Source organism: Myotis daubentonii, chromosome 7, assembly GCF_963259705.1.
Source record: "Myotis daubentonii chromosome 7, mMyoDau2.1, whole genome shotgun sequence".
NCBI classification, from domain to species: domain Eukaryota; kingdom Metazoa; phylum Chordata; class Mammalia; order Chiroptera; family Vespertilionidae; genus Myotis; species Myotis daubentonii.
Genome location: NC_081846.1, coordinates 20,283,644 through 20,300,873, shown reverse-complemented (window position 1 = coordinate 20,300,873; position 17,230 = coordinate 20,283,644). Strand labels below are relative to the sequence as shown.

Here is a 17,230-nt window from a genome sequence, read left to right as displayed (position 1 = left end):
CAATTTTTAAAAAAATATATTTTATTGATTTTTTACAGACAGGATGGGAGAGGAACAGAGAGTCAGAAACATCGATGAGAGAGAAACATCGATTAGCTGCCTCCTGAACACCCCCTACTGGGGATGTGCCCGTAACCAAGGTACATGCCCTTGACCGGAATCGAACCCGGGACCCCTCAGTTTCCAGGCCGATGCTCTATCCACTGAGCCAAACCGATCAGGGCTATTAGAGACATTTTATATCTCTTTTTTAGAAATATACATTTATATATTACATTACATATTATATAATACTAGAGACCTGGTGCACAAAATTTGTGCACTTGGGCGGGGGCGGGGGGGCGGGAACCCCTCAGCCTGGCCTACACCCTCTCACAGTCCAGGAACCCTCGGGGGAGGTCCCAAGCTGTTGGTTGGACATCTTTAGCACTGCCACAGAGGCGGGAGAGGCTCCCACCACCACTGCTGTGCTCGCCAGCTGTGAGCCCGGCTTCTGGCTGAGCAGCGCTCCCCCTGTGGGAGCACACTGACTACTAGGGGGCAGCTCTTGCGTTGAGCAGGATCGGGCTGAAACCAGCTCTCCAACATCCTCCCAGGGGTCCTGGATTGTGAGAGGGTGCAGGCCAGGCTGAGGGACCCCGCCACTGCATGATCAGGGCCTAGGAAGGATGCGGGAGGTTGGCCAGCTGGGGAGGGACTGTGTGTCTGGCCCATCTTGCTCAGTCCCTGATCTGCCAGACCCCAGCAGCAAGCTAACCTACCAGTTGGAGTGTCTACCCCCTGGTGGTCAGTGCACATCATAGCAATTAGTCAACCAGTCGACTGTCTGCCCCCTGGTGGTCAGTGCATGTCATAGTGAGCGGTTGAGTGGCCTTAGTATATCATTAGCATATAACACTTTGATTGGTTGAACAGATGATCAGACGACTGGACACTTAGCATATTAGGCTTTTATTATATAGGATATACTATTTATTTATATTACATTGCATACCTATGATGTATATGTTATATATATTATAAAGCCCTCATACACCTTTTTTTTTTTAATACCACAGTAATAAAAACCCATATTCTTCATTTGGAGCAACTCTGGCAAGGGATGATGAAAAGAATTTGTGGAGTATGCCTCACGATGTGTCCCACACAGAGGCGGACGATGACAGAATCCTGTACAATTTGATAGTCGTTCGCAATCAGCAGGCCAAAGATTCAGAGGTAAGCACTTTTTGAGATCTTGTTTTATGCAGATGACAATGTCCAGTAAAAACAGCAATGACTGAGAAAACCAGCTTGAAGTTAAAGAATGAAGGATGAAAAATTTAACCTGAAGGCATTTTAACAGACTATAGTTGCTAACTATAGTTGGCCTTGGTAGGCCTGCTTGGTAAGCCGATAAGACTGATATCTCATTATGACCTTAATGAGACCAATTACCATAGTACAGAAACAGCATGGCAAGAAGGGCCCGAAGGTAAATAAGAGAGATAGTCCATCTCGCACCTTTCCAGGTGTTCAGCAAGCCACAGTCAGAAGAGTCACACTGAAGGTTAGAGTGTACTTTGCATTATCACCAATTCCATTAGTGGGGCCTGAAAAGCAGTTTTATTATTTTTCCATTTAGATCTCCTTAAGTTGATCAAACAATAGCGTATCTGCCAAATTTGAGATGATTTTTGTGACAAGGCTTGCATGGATGGGAATGCATGGCCTTGTTTTCTCTTTCATTAATGGGAAGAGCCAGTCCTTTCCCAGTTGGGGTTTCTGCTGGTGAGAATAGAGCTAATCCTTCTCTTTTCTTCTTCTTCCCCGACTCTGCCCAAAGCAGTAACAGCGATAGGGCCATATTGCATATATCGTACACCTCTTTCTCCCCTGCCCCCATCCCCAGGGCGTATGCGCATGTGGCAGGGGCTTAAAGGGGTGTTTGGAGCTGAGCCTGGCAGCTCTCTCTGGGGAACTCCTGTGTCTCTACCCCGTTTGTCTTCACTTTTGAAAAGGTAGTAGAGGAGGCAACATGGGCTACAAAGTACTCTGAATAGACACAGCTCCAAAGTGGCTCTTAGTGGCATTTCTGTGTTATTCTTGGACCTGTGTGAGGAGCCATCCAGAAGCCTTGTTCTTCTCCTTGCCTAAGAAATGAAGTCAAACCTACCTCTAGAGAAACTCTGTAACCAAGACAGACTATCGAATAAATAATATGAAGACGTGATGATAGTTATACATAAAATAATTTGAAATATCTCTGTTCATGGTGTTCCTTTTTAAAATGCAATATATATGTATATGTATATATACACACACACGGTATATATATATATATATATATATATATATATATATATATATATATATATATATATATATATTAGAGGCCCGGTGCACAAAAATTTGTGCACTCGGGGAGGGGGGGGGGTCCCTCAGCCCGGCCTATGCCCTCTCCCAATCTGGGACCCCTCGGGAGATAACGACCTGCTGGCTTAGACCTGCTGCCGGGTGGCAGAGGGCAGGCCCAATCCCTAGGTGCAGCCCCTGGTCGGGCTCAGAGCAGGGCCATTTGGGGAGTTGGGGCACCGCCCCATGTCATGCACAGAGCAGGGAGGATCAGGAGGTTGCGATGCCACCCTCAGTCACGCTCAGGGTAGGGCCGATTGGGGGGTTGGGGCACCGCCCCCTGTCACACTCAAGGCAAGGTCGATGGGGAGGTTGCGGCGCAACCCCCTGTCACGCACAGAGCAGGGCCAATCAGGGGGTTGGGGCGCTGGCCCCTGTCACTCACAGAGCAGAGCCCATCAGAGGGGTTGGGGCGCCGCCACTCTCACACTCAGGGCAGGGCCGAAGGGGAGGTTATGGCTCTACCCCGTCACACACAGAGCAGGACCCGTTGGGGGGGGCGGGGGTTGGGGCACCACACCCTGTCACACACAGAGCAGGGCCGATCAGGGGGTTGGGGCACTGCACCCTGTCACACACAGAGCCGCAGAGCGATCAGGGGGTTGGGGAGCTCCCCCCTATCAGGCACAGAGCAGGGCTGATCAGGGGGTTGGGGCGCCTTCCCCTGTCCCGAACAGAGCAGGGCGGATAGGGAGGTTGTGGCCCCGCCCCCTGTCGCACACAGAGCCGCAGGGCCATCAGGGGGTTCAGGGGGTTTGGGCACTGCCCCCTGTCACACTGATGCCGGTGCCGGGAGGCCTCGCTGCTCCGCTGATCCCCTTGCACTGGGTGTGTGTGTGGGGGGGAGTGTCCATCAGCCCAGCCTTCCCCCTCTCACATACTGGGAGCCCTCAGGCGTTGACCCCCATCACCCTCCGATCGCAGGATCGGCCCCTTGCCCAGGCCTGATGCCTCTGGCCTAGGCGTTCGGCCCGGGCAGCGGGGACCTGCAGCTGCAGCGGCCCCACGATCGTGGGCTTTGCTTTAGGCCCAGGAAAGGGACCCCTAGCTCCTGGGACTGCCAGCTTCGACCGTGCCCAGCTCCCATCACTGGCTCCACCCCTACTTCCTGCTATCACTGGCCAGGGCGGAAAAGGCACCTGATTCTCCGATCATGGCTGGGGGGCAGGGCAAAGGCGGCCCCGGGGCCGCCTTTGCCCTGCCCCCCAGCTCTTAGCTCCCCCCTGGGTTTCTGATCACTGTCAGTGGCAGGGGGCTTCTTCCTGCTTTCCCTTTCGCCTCCCTGCATTGTGCCTACATATGCAAATTAACCGCCATCTTGTTGGCAGTTAACTGCCATCTCAGTTGGCAGTTAATTTGCATATAGCCCTGATTAGCCAATGAAAAAGGTAGCTCGTACGCCAATTACCATTTTTCTCTTTTATTAGTGTTGATATTTTGTAAATATATGTATATGTATTATAATATTATATAACACTAGTGTCCTGGTACACAGGTTTGTGCACATTGAAAGGAAATTAATTAGAAAAAAAATATTTTAATATCGCTATTTGCCCTTTCTCCATAATAGAAGTGTCAAACAAATTCATGATAGACAATGACAGATCGAAACACACGCGTACAATTGGCACCAGCGAGAGCTTTATATGTAGCCTTTTATATATATAGATAGACACATGGTTTTAAAATGTTCTTATATTTTCTTCTTCAAATTTGAAATGCATATAAAAGCATATATTAATAGTTCTATTCATTTTGCCCACAGATGGGATGATACATCGTAGACTCTTATGAACCATGCTTTTTCCCCACCTAACAATATATTTTGGACATTTTTTTCATTTCAAGATGCTTAGGTTTACCTTATTGCTTTTGAGGGCCTTCTAGGATTCTCTTGGATGGGTTTATCATCATTTAATTAACCAGTCCCTATGGATGGTTAGGTTGATTTATGGTTTTTGCTTTCAGAAGTAATGCCACAGTGGATATGCATGTGTACTTGCATGACCCTCCATCATTTTTTCTGGACCAAAGAATATGTGCATTTAAAATGGAAAAGTCACAATGCTTCCTTCTTGGAGGAACCTATGAAAAGCACGTTAGGGGGGCAGAACTGAATAGCATTGGGAGTTCACACTGTGTGTAAGGGGAGCAGCTACTGAGCTCCAGATAGCTGTGTGCCATGCCGAGAATGTGGACTCGGAAGTGCCAGGACTTTTGGTTTTAGGAGAAGCTGAAAATACAGATTTGCATATAAAATGTCCAGATTTTAAAATGATAGGCTCATATTAAAGAAAAAAAAGTTAGCTAAACAAAATACTGATCAATAGGGAACATTTATAACAAGGATTACCACTGCTTATATTATGTGCAGTGTGATTGAAAACTGAACTCACCGTTAATTTAGAAGGTGGAAGCGGGAAGCTGCTCCTTAGGCAGCCCATGTGGCTCATGAGTACAGACTGGGTCCGCCCTCCAGAAATACTTGTCATGTATTAACTACAAGTTACATGAGGTGTTCAAATTTGAATAAGTTCCATATCTATTATTATTGCTGATATCCTTTCCCACCCAGGATGAAATTGGTACAAATTTTAATAAAACAGAGGATTTTAGTTCTGAAAGAAAAATAAATTCTACCTAGGAGCAAGGAACCCTAGATATTTTGCACAATGCAGTTTGGAAGCTCAAGCAAGGTATTAAGGAAAACTGAACATTATGCTTTTCCTTAACTAGCAATAGCATGGAAGAACCCAGGAACATCCATATTTGGATTTCTCTGAAAAATGAAAAATAATTTCAAAACAGTGTGTGTGCTACTTATTTTCCCCTGTTGAATCTGAAGCTGGAGGAGGAAGGGTGACAAACAGATAAGGCTGAATTTGCAGTGTTTTCCTAAATTGAAAAAAAAATCATAAGACACATGGGAGAGTGAACTTAAAAGTAACTTGCAGTGTCAGAAAATGTAAAGAGGAACATTACTTTAATCTAATAGAATCCACTTTTCATTTACACAAGCCTTCAAAAGCTAATGGAAAACGGATTTTTAGCAGAAGAAATAATGCATTTGCAGGCCTCCAAGTAGTGGAAAAATTGTTGCTCTTGTCTTTGAATGATGTAAAATACTTTAATTTGACTGAGCAATAGTAAACAACCTCAAAGTCATGGCACTAAATCATTCTTCTTATGTTCATTCTCATTAAGCCAGTTGTACTTCACCTAACACACTCTGTTCTAGGGAGCTTAATAATGCTTAGTGAAATGTCAACGCACCTTATTTATTTGTGTAAATAATTTAACCAAATGGAAAGATCTTGTCCTCCAAGATATTAATAATAGTGAAAACAGTGCCAGGTACTGTTCAACTACTTTACATATATTAACTATGTCCTTTTCACAACCCAGTGAGGTAGGCACCGTTATTTCTCTTTGAAGGGACTTGTCCAAGGCCACACAGCTGAAAGTGTGGAGTTAGGATTTGAATCTAGGCCTTGTGAATCCAGAGACATAATATATAATGAGCACCATGAATGAAATTGTAAGAGACGAACAGATAGCATTTGAGATTCAGTGTCCATTTTGCCACACATGAGCAACGTGTGTCCAAAGCCCGTTTCTGTGACTTGCTGATGCCAGTGCTAGGAAAGGCATTCTCACCCCAGGGGAGTGAGAGCTGAGTTTGGTTTGAGGATCCTGACCTTGTTTCAGGAAGTATTCCCTTCCCTAAGTTATGGTTTTCCATGCTGATTGCCACCGGTTAGACTCCTGCTCCGGGCTTCTGTGTTATTAGCTCTGAGATGTTTCATCTTTCTCCTTTCCATCCCTTCTTCACTTTGTTTAGTGTTTGGTCTCTGACCTATGTTCATTGGTGTCTCCTCTGATGGTTCCATAATGGTTCCTTTTAGGACTTTGTGTGTGGCGTCAACATTTTTACTCTGCTGATTACATTTCTGATTAAGAAAATAAATGCTAAGAATCAAATTGTTCTCATAAATACTGAACCAAAGCACCGTCTGGTTCAAAATAGGTGATGTCTATTTGGCATTATCGGTGATAGAAATTCCATGTCTGTTTTTAAGATGATTATATCATTACATGCTCAGAAGTGTATGTAGTTCCATGACGAGGGCCTGTCTCCCTGTCACTGAGCAATGAAGGTCTGCGGGAGCACCAGATGCTGTGGGGCTGGAGTGACCTGTGAGAACTACACTGTGCTGAACCCTGGGGAACAGCCACATGCTGTTATTTTTTAAGACGATAGAGGCAAAAACATAGAACATTCCTGGTTTACAATGTACAGTTTACTTCTGTGTGTCAGGCCTCCCTGCTGGCTGGAGTGTTGCCAGGCATTGTAAACAGTTCCTACAAAGTGTTTAAAGTAGCAGCAAACCTTTCTAGGGTTGTTTGCAGTGTCTGGATTATACATGTGGCCTGTCACATCCCTAGTATTAAAAGAAGGGATAAAACAGAGTTAACTGGGATGTTAGGTGGGAGGACGTGAGGAAGTGGGAGAGGGTAGAAGATGTACCAGCCACATAACTGAAGCATGGAGATGTGATAATCCAGTTAGACTCTGCATTGCTGTCTTTGCTCTCCACATGCTGGACAAGTCCTGCTTTGCTAGGGCCATTGGATTTCTCTACAAGTGTGTGGGCATTGGCCAGTGCAGGGGCAGGACTGCAGGTTTTATACCAAGCACGAAGGAGCAAAATAACAGTGGAAAAGTGAAGTGATTCTCTAGATAATTCTGGGTCCCTCCCAAGGCCTTTGCCTCTGGGTTCCAGATGACCTGGATTGTTGAATGCAACCATTCTTTATTTTACTCTGCTAGTGACAGTTTTGGTTAGAGGGAAGAGAATAAAAACCCTTATTAGGATCTGAGAATCAAGTGACCCTAACCTGTTTTGTGGTAACAATATTCATTGAGTATCGTGCTGTGTGCTAGGCAGTGTCCTGCATGCTGTCCAGCCAGATACTGAATCCTCACAGAAAGCCTATGAATGAGGCATTTGGACACATAAGAGTGAGGCTTCCAGTTGTCTACATGGTGTTGGATGAAATGAATGGGAGGATCGGGATCCTAACTTAGTCTGTATAACTTAGCCTCTATGGCTGGAAACACTGCCCTAGTCTCTCTAATGAGCTTAGAAAAAGCCTCAGTGGAATCCTTTAGTAAAAAAACAAAGTTACTAAATGGATGTTGACTTTCTGCGTCGAATGGACACTTTGGTCTGTGTCTTGACCATTGCTCACCCTGTGCGAACCAAATCACAGAGTGACTTTGGTGCTTATTTAGTGTCTACCGGTGTTGGGCATGCATGCAAGGTACTTCAGATGCCATTGCTTTAGGAATTTTAAACACCTCAGGCACTACTTGGAGTACAAAAGTCCATTGTACCACATGGGAAGACATTATGTTTGTCTGATGTTTGTTTCTACCCTTTGCCCACCCCAACCCTTAAGTATGTTATATTTCTGAATATTGATATTAAAATAATCAGTCCCTCCTGGCAGGATTCCTCAAATAATCAATGTTTCTTAGTAGGTGGGTAATCTGTCAGAGCTTTATGTAAGCAGAGTTGAGACAATAAATATTGGAAAACTTGATATAGAAACAAGGGGGAAGTCATTAGATATTCAATGATGTGAGGGGGTGATGACATAGGTTTTGGCATTAGACAGATTTGGGGATGAGAGTCATACCTCTGCCATGTTCTAGCTAAATGGCATTCCATAGTTATTTAATCTTAGGGTGATCACACTATTTATTGTTCAGTTTGGGACACAGTCACAGGTCTTAACTGAGAAAAGGGGTGCTAATAAATATCATGTGTGCTAGGACAAAGATATAAATTGGAACTGCCCTCGACAAATTGGGTTATCCAATCACCTCTCTCTCTCTTTCTCTCTCTCTCTCTCTCTCTCTTCAGTTGTAAAATTTACCATTTTAACCATTAGTAAATGTCAGTTCAATGGCATTAAGTACATTCACATTGTTGGCAGGGCTGTGCCCACCATTCATCTCTGGGACTTTTTCATTTTCCCAAACTAAAACTCCTTACCCATTGAATAATAACTTCCCAATACCGCTTGCCCCTAGCCCCTGGTAACCACCATTTCTACTCTTTTTATGAATTTGACTACTTTAGGTACATACAGTTTTATCTCTTGTGTGACTGGCTCACTTCACTTAGCATAATGTCCTCAAGGTTCATCTATGTTGTAGCATGTGTCAGAATTTCCTTCCTTTTTAAAGCTGAATAATATTCCATTGTGTATATATAAACAACATATCATTTATTCATTCATCCATCGATGGACTTGGGCTTCTTCCCACTTTTGGCGAATGTGAGTAATGTTGCTATGAACATGGGTGTGCAAATATTTGAGTCCCTACTTTCAACTTTTTTGGGTATACACCCAGAAGTGGAATTGCTTGATTATATGGTAATACTGTGTTTAATTTTTTGAGGAACCACCATACTGTTTTCCACAGTGGCTGCATCATTTTTACATTCTCACCAGTAATGCACAAGTTATAATTTTTCCACATCCTCACCAACACTTGTTATTAAGATCACCTTTCTTGACCTCCAAATTGGTAAGTCAATAAAACAGCTGATGGCTCCAAATTGACCAGTTTTCACATCAACATAGAGTAGATACAGTTGAAACTGTGGGCCATTCACCACCACTGAACACCCACATTAGGGATGTAGGTAAACCTGGAATAGGCTGATGTCTGGTCTGGCAGAGCCTTCCTCTGAGAGACGTGGTCGTGGAAGGGAAATGGAGAGAACAGAAAACCCGGGGGAACCAAGTTCTCTTTTGTTCTTCTGGGTGTCCATATACTAAAGTGTAATGGCCAGGCCTCTTTCTTTTACAGTTCTTTAGACCCTGTCCTCCTTTCCCTGGGCCCCAGAAAGATACATGAAAACCACTACACTATGTACCTTGAGAGTACTGATGGGTACATCAGTGGAAGAGGAGACGAACAAGTTGGGTACCTCCAGGAAAATGCATTGTCTGTAGGAAAAGGGCAGGAAGCTGGCTGACTTCCTTCATATCCAGAACGTCACAGTCACAGCAACAAACCACTGCACCTCTGAGCTTCCGGAGTTTTTGTGCTCGTGATGGTGGGAATCTCCAGAAGGAGACAGGAATTGTATCTTTCCATTAGTGTTTTTTTTTTTACAACTTGAATAAACCAATTGGGCCTCAGAAGAAACTGAAACCATAAAGATGCTTCAAACTTTTGAAAAATTATAGTTGACTACTTATAAATTTGAAAAATCAGGGATTAATATCAAGTTAAGCCTCCAGTCACCCATTTCAGCATTGGCTTTGGTTTTTTCCTAGAACAAATGAGACCACCAGAGATGTCTGTGTATTGTGCAGTCATGGTGCCTTCCATATGCACTACCTGACTTCTCACGGTAGTCTTTTGATGGACTATGTGTTAAAGAGAAAGACACACACAAAGAGGTGAAGCGACTTTTCTTTATAGTGTTCAAGCAGAAATGAGCTTCTGACTTGGGTTCAATGCCTTTGATGATGGAATGGAGATAGAAAGCTACAAGGTTCTGAGGATTGAGAACAGATATAGCTGAATTATTTTCTTTGTTCTTTATTTTAAATGTGAGTAGGAGCAACCAGGTAGTAAAATAAGCATATAGTCATAGAACTTTATAGAAAAGATGTAAGACACTGTCCATCTTAGAGATTTCTCTGTAAGAAAACTCCAATGTATAATTGTTTCTACAAAGGTATCTAGGCTATTCAAATACATTTGTCAAATATTTTCTTATGTAGTTGATGATTTGTTATAACAAAAGCTCAAATATGCCTGATATATGTATTAATAGGTTTGTTTTATTAGTAGTTGATGTCATATGTTAAATCAAGCAGATTTGATTTGGAATTAGTGTGTTGTCAGTTCTTTATATATCTAAAAGACTAATATTTTTTAGACTTGATGTTAATTTCATGTAAAGGATATAGGAAACTCTTTTCTGTTCTTTTTAAATATCCCACTTCTTAATTCGGTATGAGAAGTCAGTGGTTGATATTGCCATTAAGTTAGAATTTCCACTTTCATCATAGTAAGAATCCACACTTCCAGTTTCACAACTTATTCTTAGGTCAACATGATGGATATGTCCCTGAGGAAGGCTAGTTGGTTGTTCATGCAAAGCTCACAGGCTTGCAAATACCACGGGTGATATCACTTCTGCACAAGATCTCATGAGCAGCTATGTCGGTTTCTGAACTTGATTTTCTCAGGGAACCTAAAGCTGTTTGAACTTAGGGGGGCGTATATTAGGGTTCTCAGAGAAAGAAAACCAATAGGATCTATCTATCTGTCTGTCTGTCTGTCTGTCTGTCTATCTATAATCTATCTACCCATCATCTGTCTATCAGCCTTTCAGTCATCTATGGAGAGATATTTCTTTTCAGGAATTGGCTCACACAATTGTGGAGGCTTGGTGAATCTGAAATCTGATGGAGGAAGCCAACAGGCTGGAGAGTCAGGGATGAGTTGCAGTTCAAGTGCAAAGGCAGACAGCTGGCAGAATTACTTCCTGCTCAAAGGAGATCAGTCTTTGTTCCATTAAAGCAGTGGTTCTCAACCTTCTGGCCCTTTAAATACAGTTCCTCATGTTGTGACCCAACCATAAAATTGTTTTCATTGCTACTTGATAACTGTAATGTTGCTACTGTTATGAATCGTAATGTAAATATCTGATATGCAGGATGGTCTTAGGCGACCCCTGTGAAAGGGTTGTTCGACCGCCAAAGGGGTCACGACCCACAGGTTGAGAACCGCTGCATTAAAGCCTTCAAGTGATTGGGTCAGGTTCAGCCACATTATAGAAGGTTATCTGCTTTACTTGCAGTGTACCAATTTAAATATTCATCTCATTCACAAGCACTTTCACAGAAATAGTTATAATAATGTTTGACCAATTATCTGGACACTGTGGCCCCATCAAGTTGACACACAAAATTAAACACCACAGAGGATTTTACTAACACTCACCAAATTCTCAAGAGACTGCTATATAAACTCAAATGCATGGAACCATCTGGTGGGCCATGAGCCTGACAGGTCAGTGCAGTCTCTCCCCTATAGTAAATTCTATAAGGGAAGCCAGTGATTATAGTGGACAGTGGCTTGGTGAAAAGGAATCAGACAAGAACAGCGACAACTGACACTTATGGAGCACTTATTGCATACCAGGTGCTTCTTGAAGTACTTTTCATATACTATGCTAACCACCATTGTCTTCCAGATATGATGTCTGGTGCGTTCATCTCCAGTATAAAGCTATCCCTGTCTTTGGTTGGGACACCCTGACCCTTGATGGTGGTAGATAGAGATTTCTGAACATCACCCCCAGGCACTGGGCACAAGGAGGGATTTGGGAGGCAGGCAGCATGCGGAAGCAGGGGAAATTCAGAGTAATGTGATATGGGGTGAATCTGGGGCTGAGATCAAGGAAGGTATTTCAAATAAAGACAACTTTATGAGAGGCTAGGCAGATACTCAACCAGATCCAGCCAATTAGGAAGGGAAGGTAGGAATCTCTAAACATCACAGTCTGAGTGGAACACACAGATTTTTGCAAATAGAGCTTAACTCATGTCAAGACTCAGGAAGTCCTACTACCCATTTTCTCCCACAAGACCTCTTGACATTATTTTCCCAATCAAATAACAATGTCATATCTGGGCCCATAGAGAGCCACACTTTTCCAACTGAAGGCACATTCATTTTTCTGATCTGTTATTTAATATACTAGAGGCCCAGTGCACGAAATTTGTGTGGTGGGAGGGGCTTGTCCCCTCAGCCCAGCCTGCACCCTCTCCAATCTGGGACATCCCTCTCACAATTCGGGACCACTGGCTCCTAACTGCTCACCGCCTGCCTGCCTGATTGCCCCTAACTGCCCCCCCTGCTGGCTTGGTCACCCCCAACTGCACCCCCTGCTGGCCTAGTTGTCCCCAGTTGCCCCACCCCTGCCAGCCTGGTCACCCCTAACTGCTCCCCCCAACCTGGTCGCCCCTTACTGCCCCCCCACTGACCTGGTCACCCCCAACTGTCCCCCCCGGCCGGCCTGGTCACCCCTCATTGACCCCTCTGCCAGCCTGGTTGCCCCTCACTGCCCCCCCTGCTGACCTGGTCACCCCCAACTGCCCCCCCTGCGGGCCTGGTTGCCCCACACAGCCTGCTGCTCAGTCATTTGGTCACCCCTCACTAACTCCCCTGCTGGCCTGGTTGCCCCACGCAGCCTGCTGCTCGGTCATTTGGTTGCCCCTCACTGACCCCCCTACAGGCCTGGTCACCCCACACAGCCTGCTGCTCAGTCGTTTGGTCGCCCCTCACTGATCCCCCTGCCGGCCTAGTCGCCCCACACAGCCTGTTGGATTGTCCGTTCGGTTGCGATGGTTGCTTAAGCTTTTATATATATAGATATAGCTGGACTGAGGGCACAGAAGCTAATGAGGCTATTGAGTTTTGAGGAATCTCTGTCTGAAGGGACTGTGCCAGCATTCAGTCAAGAGCTATGTTTTGCTCTTGGCTGCAACACAAGTGAACCCACGGGAAGTGGTTACCCCAGAATGGTATCCCTTGTGATCAAAATAGCTCTTTTGCTTCCCCATCAGTCACTTTGGCTCCTTTCACCAGCTTGAAATTCTTTGTAAGGTGTAGTCTAAATATGGAATCGAAAGAAAACCAACTCACCCAACAGTTTTGCTGCTGGCATTTCATCCTGTGGATGGTCTCACATGGTTAAACAAAGATATGTGCTATTTGTAGTATCACTTGGAAAATTAAAAATCTGGAAAGAAAAATATTCAATGAAAGCACTGGTTAAATATATCATAAAAAGCTATACTAGTGGATGCTATATAGCTTAAAAAATAATGAGGTAGGATTTATAGGAACTGACTTGGAAAGATAGTTATGATCTCTTCCTAAGTGGGTCTGTATAGCACTATCCCATTTGTGTAAAAGATAGCCCATCTATCTAAAAGTATAATAAAATTTCTGGAGGCTACCTATGAACTTGTGAGCCAGGGTGACTGCTGGGGAGTTAAGAGAGGAGGACAGAAGCTTTTAATACCCTGGACTTCTGTTTAAAATGAATTTTAGATCCTATGCATGTATTATTACTTCATTATACATATACTTCATACAAACTAAAATTATCTCGCTTTTATTTTGCAGCACACTCTGGTGGCTGTTTCCCAGCATCTTTCTAAAGGTTTGGCTTTGTTTTACTGTGGGTGTGCTGGAGAAAGGGGAAGGGGAGAGTGGGAGACGAGAGAGAGAGAGAGAGAGAGAGAGAGAGAGAGAGAGAGAGAGAGAGAGAGAGAGAAAATATGGAAGTTAGTTTAGGAGGAGCTGGAACAAACTTTGAGGAATCCTGCCTGAAGGAACTGAGGCAGAAAGCTTGAAAAACAGAGAGTGGGTATTTATCTTTTCAAGGTTGTGAGAGTCTCCTGATGAATCAGGCTCTTTCTCTGGAGCTCGGTCAGTGGTCTTCTGATAAATCAGGCCCTTTCTGCAGAGCTGGCTTCCTCTGGGACAGAATTCATATGGTAATGAAAGAGCCGCATTTGTGGGCTTCTTCACCACCCCCTGCTCTCAGCCACCGCCCCGCCCCTTCCTCTGGTCGGGCTTGCTCCTCTCAGTATAACTGAAAGTGGCTCTTAATTGCACCGAGGCTGCGAGAGCCCTGGAAACAATGGGACTTCTTGATCCGAAGTGTTCAGCTGGGGCACCTCAGAGGGCTGATGAGGCATTGTCTCTAAGAGCAGCTTGGCTTGCTTTCTGGTTTGGACTGAGCACATGGGGAAAATGGTAGCACCCATCCAGTTCTGATGAGGGCCCAGGTCTGCTGCTTCTCAGACTTCAAACCCCCAAGATATTCTGGAAAGACACTGTAGTTTTCTTGATATGAAACTGTCCCTCTGTTCGGGTGCCCCATCCCCAGCTACCTGTAGTCCCATAATTGTTACACATGATCATTCCATTTACAGTGCAGGAGTGAGCTGTGCCCTTTGATGGTTTTGCAACCCAAGAGGCAGGCCATGTGGCTCATGAGTACAGACTGGGTCAGCCCTCCAGAAATACTTGTCATGTTTTAACTACAAGTTATATGAGGTCAACTCACATCCGGCTCTTTTACCACGTTGCTGTTGTCATAGTTATTAAAGCACTTGACCTGGAGTGAATTTCAGTGGACCTGAGTCCAAATTAACCTCATTCCTTCGTCTATAAATAAAATGTTTTGCAGTAAAAGGCCATGAACACATGGGAAATGTGCCTTTGGGCTACAGCATCGTGTTTTTCAACCAAGAACCAGAAGATCCAGGTTCTGGTGCCCATGAACTCGGCCAGTTATTGGGCAAGTCACAAGGGTGGAGCATGGCAGAGGCAGCCTTTCATAGACAATCAAAATTTTTCTTCAGTCATATGGCTGACTACACTTCAGTCTGCTCAAGCTTTCTTTTTATTTTTACTTTTTCTTTTTTTAACATCTTTGGTAAGTTTACCAGAAAGTTTTGAAACCAAGTACACGTGGTGATCGTAAGAATCCACTGTAGTTGAATTTCTTGTTGCACACAGGCCATGCTTCAGGGATGGGATCTCTTATCCATTTGCACCATTTCTTTTCCAGCAAATCACTCCTTGGGGGATTCCGAGGAGCTTGGAATAGAAATGGCAGCAGCTTGCAAGAAGAGAGAGACCTCAGACCGAAGTCTGGTCAGGGTGTCTACTCTTTTTTTTTTTTTTTTTAAATATATTTTATTGATTTTTCACAGAGAGGAAGGGAGAGAGATAGAAAGTTAGAAACATTGATGAGAGAGAAACATCGATTAGCTGCCTCCTGCACATCTCCCACTGGGGATTGTGCCCGCAACCCAGGTACATGCCCTTGACCGGAATCGAATCTGGGACCTTTCAGTCCGCAGGCCTACGCTCTATCCACTGAGCCAAACCAGTTTTGGCAAGGGTGTCTACTCTTTCCACCCAACCTTGGCAATATGCAAAAATAGAGTTAAAAAATGCTCTCTGTCGTCTTCTACCACATATACTGTTATCCGTCGGAAGTCAGTGAGATTTCTGTGTTTTTTCTAATGGGAATAACTATGGGGCACACTCTTAAGTCATTTTCCCTTTGCCTCTCCAGGCAGAAGCCTGGAGGGAGTAGGTGATGTGTGGATGAAGTAGACTATTTGGGGTAGGACTGAGCCACCCCAGGATGTATTGGGACCAGCAAGAAGGGCAGCCTTCACACGCAGAACCCTTCTCCCTGCCTTCGGCCCCCCTCCCCTCCCCTCAGCTGTGCAAGCCTCTCCACAGTTCTTTTCATGTGACCCTCTGCCCACATCCCCTTCATTGGCTCCTCACCAAGCCTGGCTCTCCCCCCTGAGGATCCCATCCCTAACCTTTCCTCTCCACCTTTTTATCCAGGTAATGTCTATTTACTCTGAGTAGGCTCAGTTCCACTGGAAATTAAACAGAAGCAGGTATTTGGACAATTCCTCTGGTTTTGAGGAATTCATTGGGTGGTTTGAAAGAGGATCTTGTGAACTTAAATTCATTGTAATTGATGAAATATGAGGAAGAGGAGAGGTTTTCTGAGCAGAGAGGCCAGCTCAGCTCAGTGCTCTTCTTTGCTGGGCCTCCAGATACGTCCCAATATATTGTCATTGCGGCTTTGGTCTTTCCTGAATTGGGGTCAGAGCAGCCTCATTACCTTGGAAACACTGCTAGAAGCTCGAGGTCCAATATTCCTGGGAGAGGGACAGGGAGGGTGGAAGTGAAGGCAATGGATGAGCTAAACCCTTTCTTATCCCTAAGGATTTGGTGGGGCCCAGGGGCTGAACTGTTTAAAGGGGTGAATCTGGACTGAACTGGCAGTCGCCATTGAGCACATCTTTGAGTGACCCAAGAATATATAAGCTAACTGGGGGTGCCCAATGTCTTTCCCATCAGGCTGCGGTTAGGTCAGGCCAGGCAGGGGCATTTGAGCAATGATCTCCCTTCTAGATGGTGGAGCCTCAGCTGATATGGAAACACTGACTGCCCTTCATGCCACTCGCCCCACCTGTCCCTCTGCCCCACTTTGGAAAGGTCTTCCTCTCTTATTTCTCCTGTTTGCAGTCCCCTTGGACTCTTCTTCCAGCCGCAGAAAGCCGAGAGCAGGGCTGTGTAAAACGACCAGGGAGGGGAGCAAGCAGCCCTCTGCCGGTTTCATCCACCCTTGGCTTCTTTTTGCTGGCTCAGAACATTTCCACCTGTCTGTGCGTGTCTGTGTGTGCCTGTCACGGCTCACACAGGGTTAGACCTGGTGACGAAGAGGAACTGGCTGAGGCTCACATGTACCTTGGCTTTGGACTGTTGAGTGTTCAGAAGCAGAGCATGCCTCAGTCTTCACCATAACATTTTCATCCCTGACATAGCATTTATTATCTGTTGGTTGTTTTAAAGTGATGTTTGGGGACTAGAAAGCAGCTCTGGGTATACAGCAGCCAGAGAGAGCACGTACTGGAATGTTTCAGTGTGGCTTTCCTACTGGACTGCCTCTGAGCTTGGATAGCCATTGGCTCTACGTATTGTTTTTAACTAGTCATGGCAGCTGACACCTTGCTCATCATGGCAAATGCCTCCTTCTTATGAGGACACCGGTCATATTGGATTGGGGCCCACCCTGACAACCTCATTTTAGCTTGATTACCCCAATAAAGACCATTTCTTCTTAAAAATTATCACAATCTGAGGTTCCTGGGGGTTAGGACTTCAGTATATGAATTTGGGGGA

At 44.9% G+C, this 17,230-nt stretch overlaps 1 protein-coding gene across 2 annotated transcripts in view; it reads left to right on the top strand.

The window, feature by feature from the left end:
• The window catches only part of MREG (melanoregulin), a 55,809-nt gene that overhangs the window by 18,837 nt on the left and 19,742 nt on the right, over positions 1-17,230 (top strand). For both annotated transcript variants that reach the window (XM_059703069.1, XM_059703070.1), the window contains exon 2: positions 1,059-1,218. In XM_059703069.1, coding sequence (XP_059559052.1) covers positions 1,059-1,218 — 160 coding nt within the window. The remainder of the gene's footprint in view (positions 1-1,058; positions 1,219-17,230) is intronic.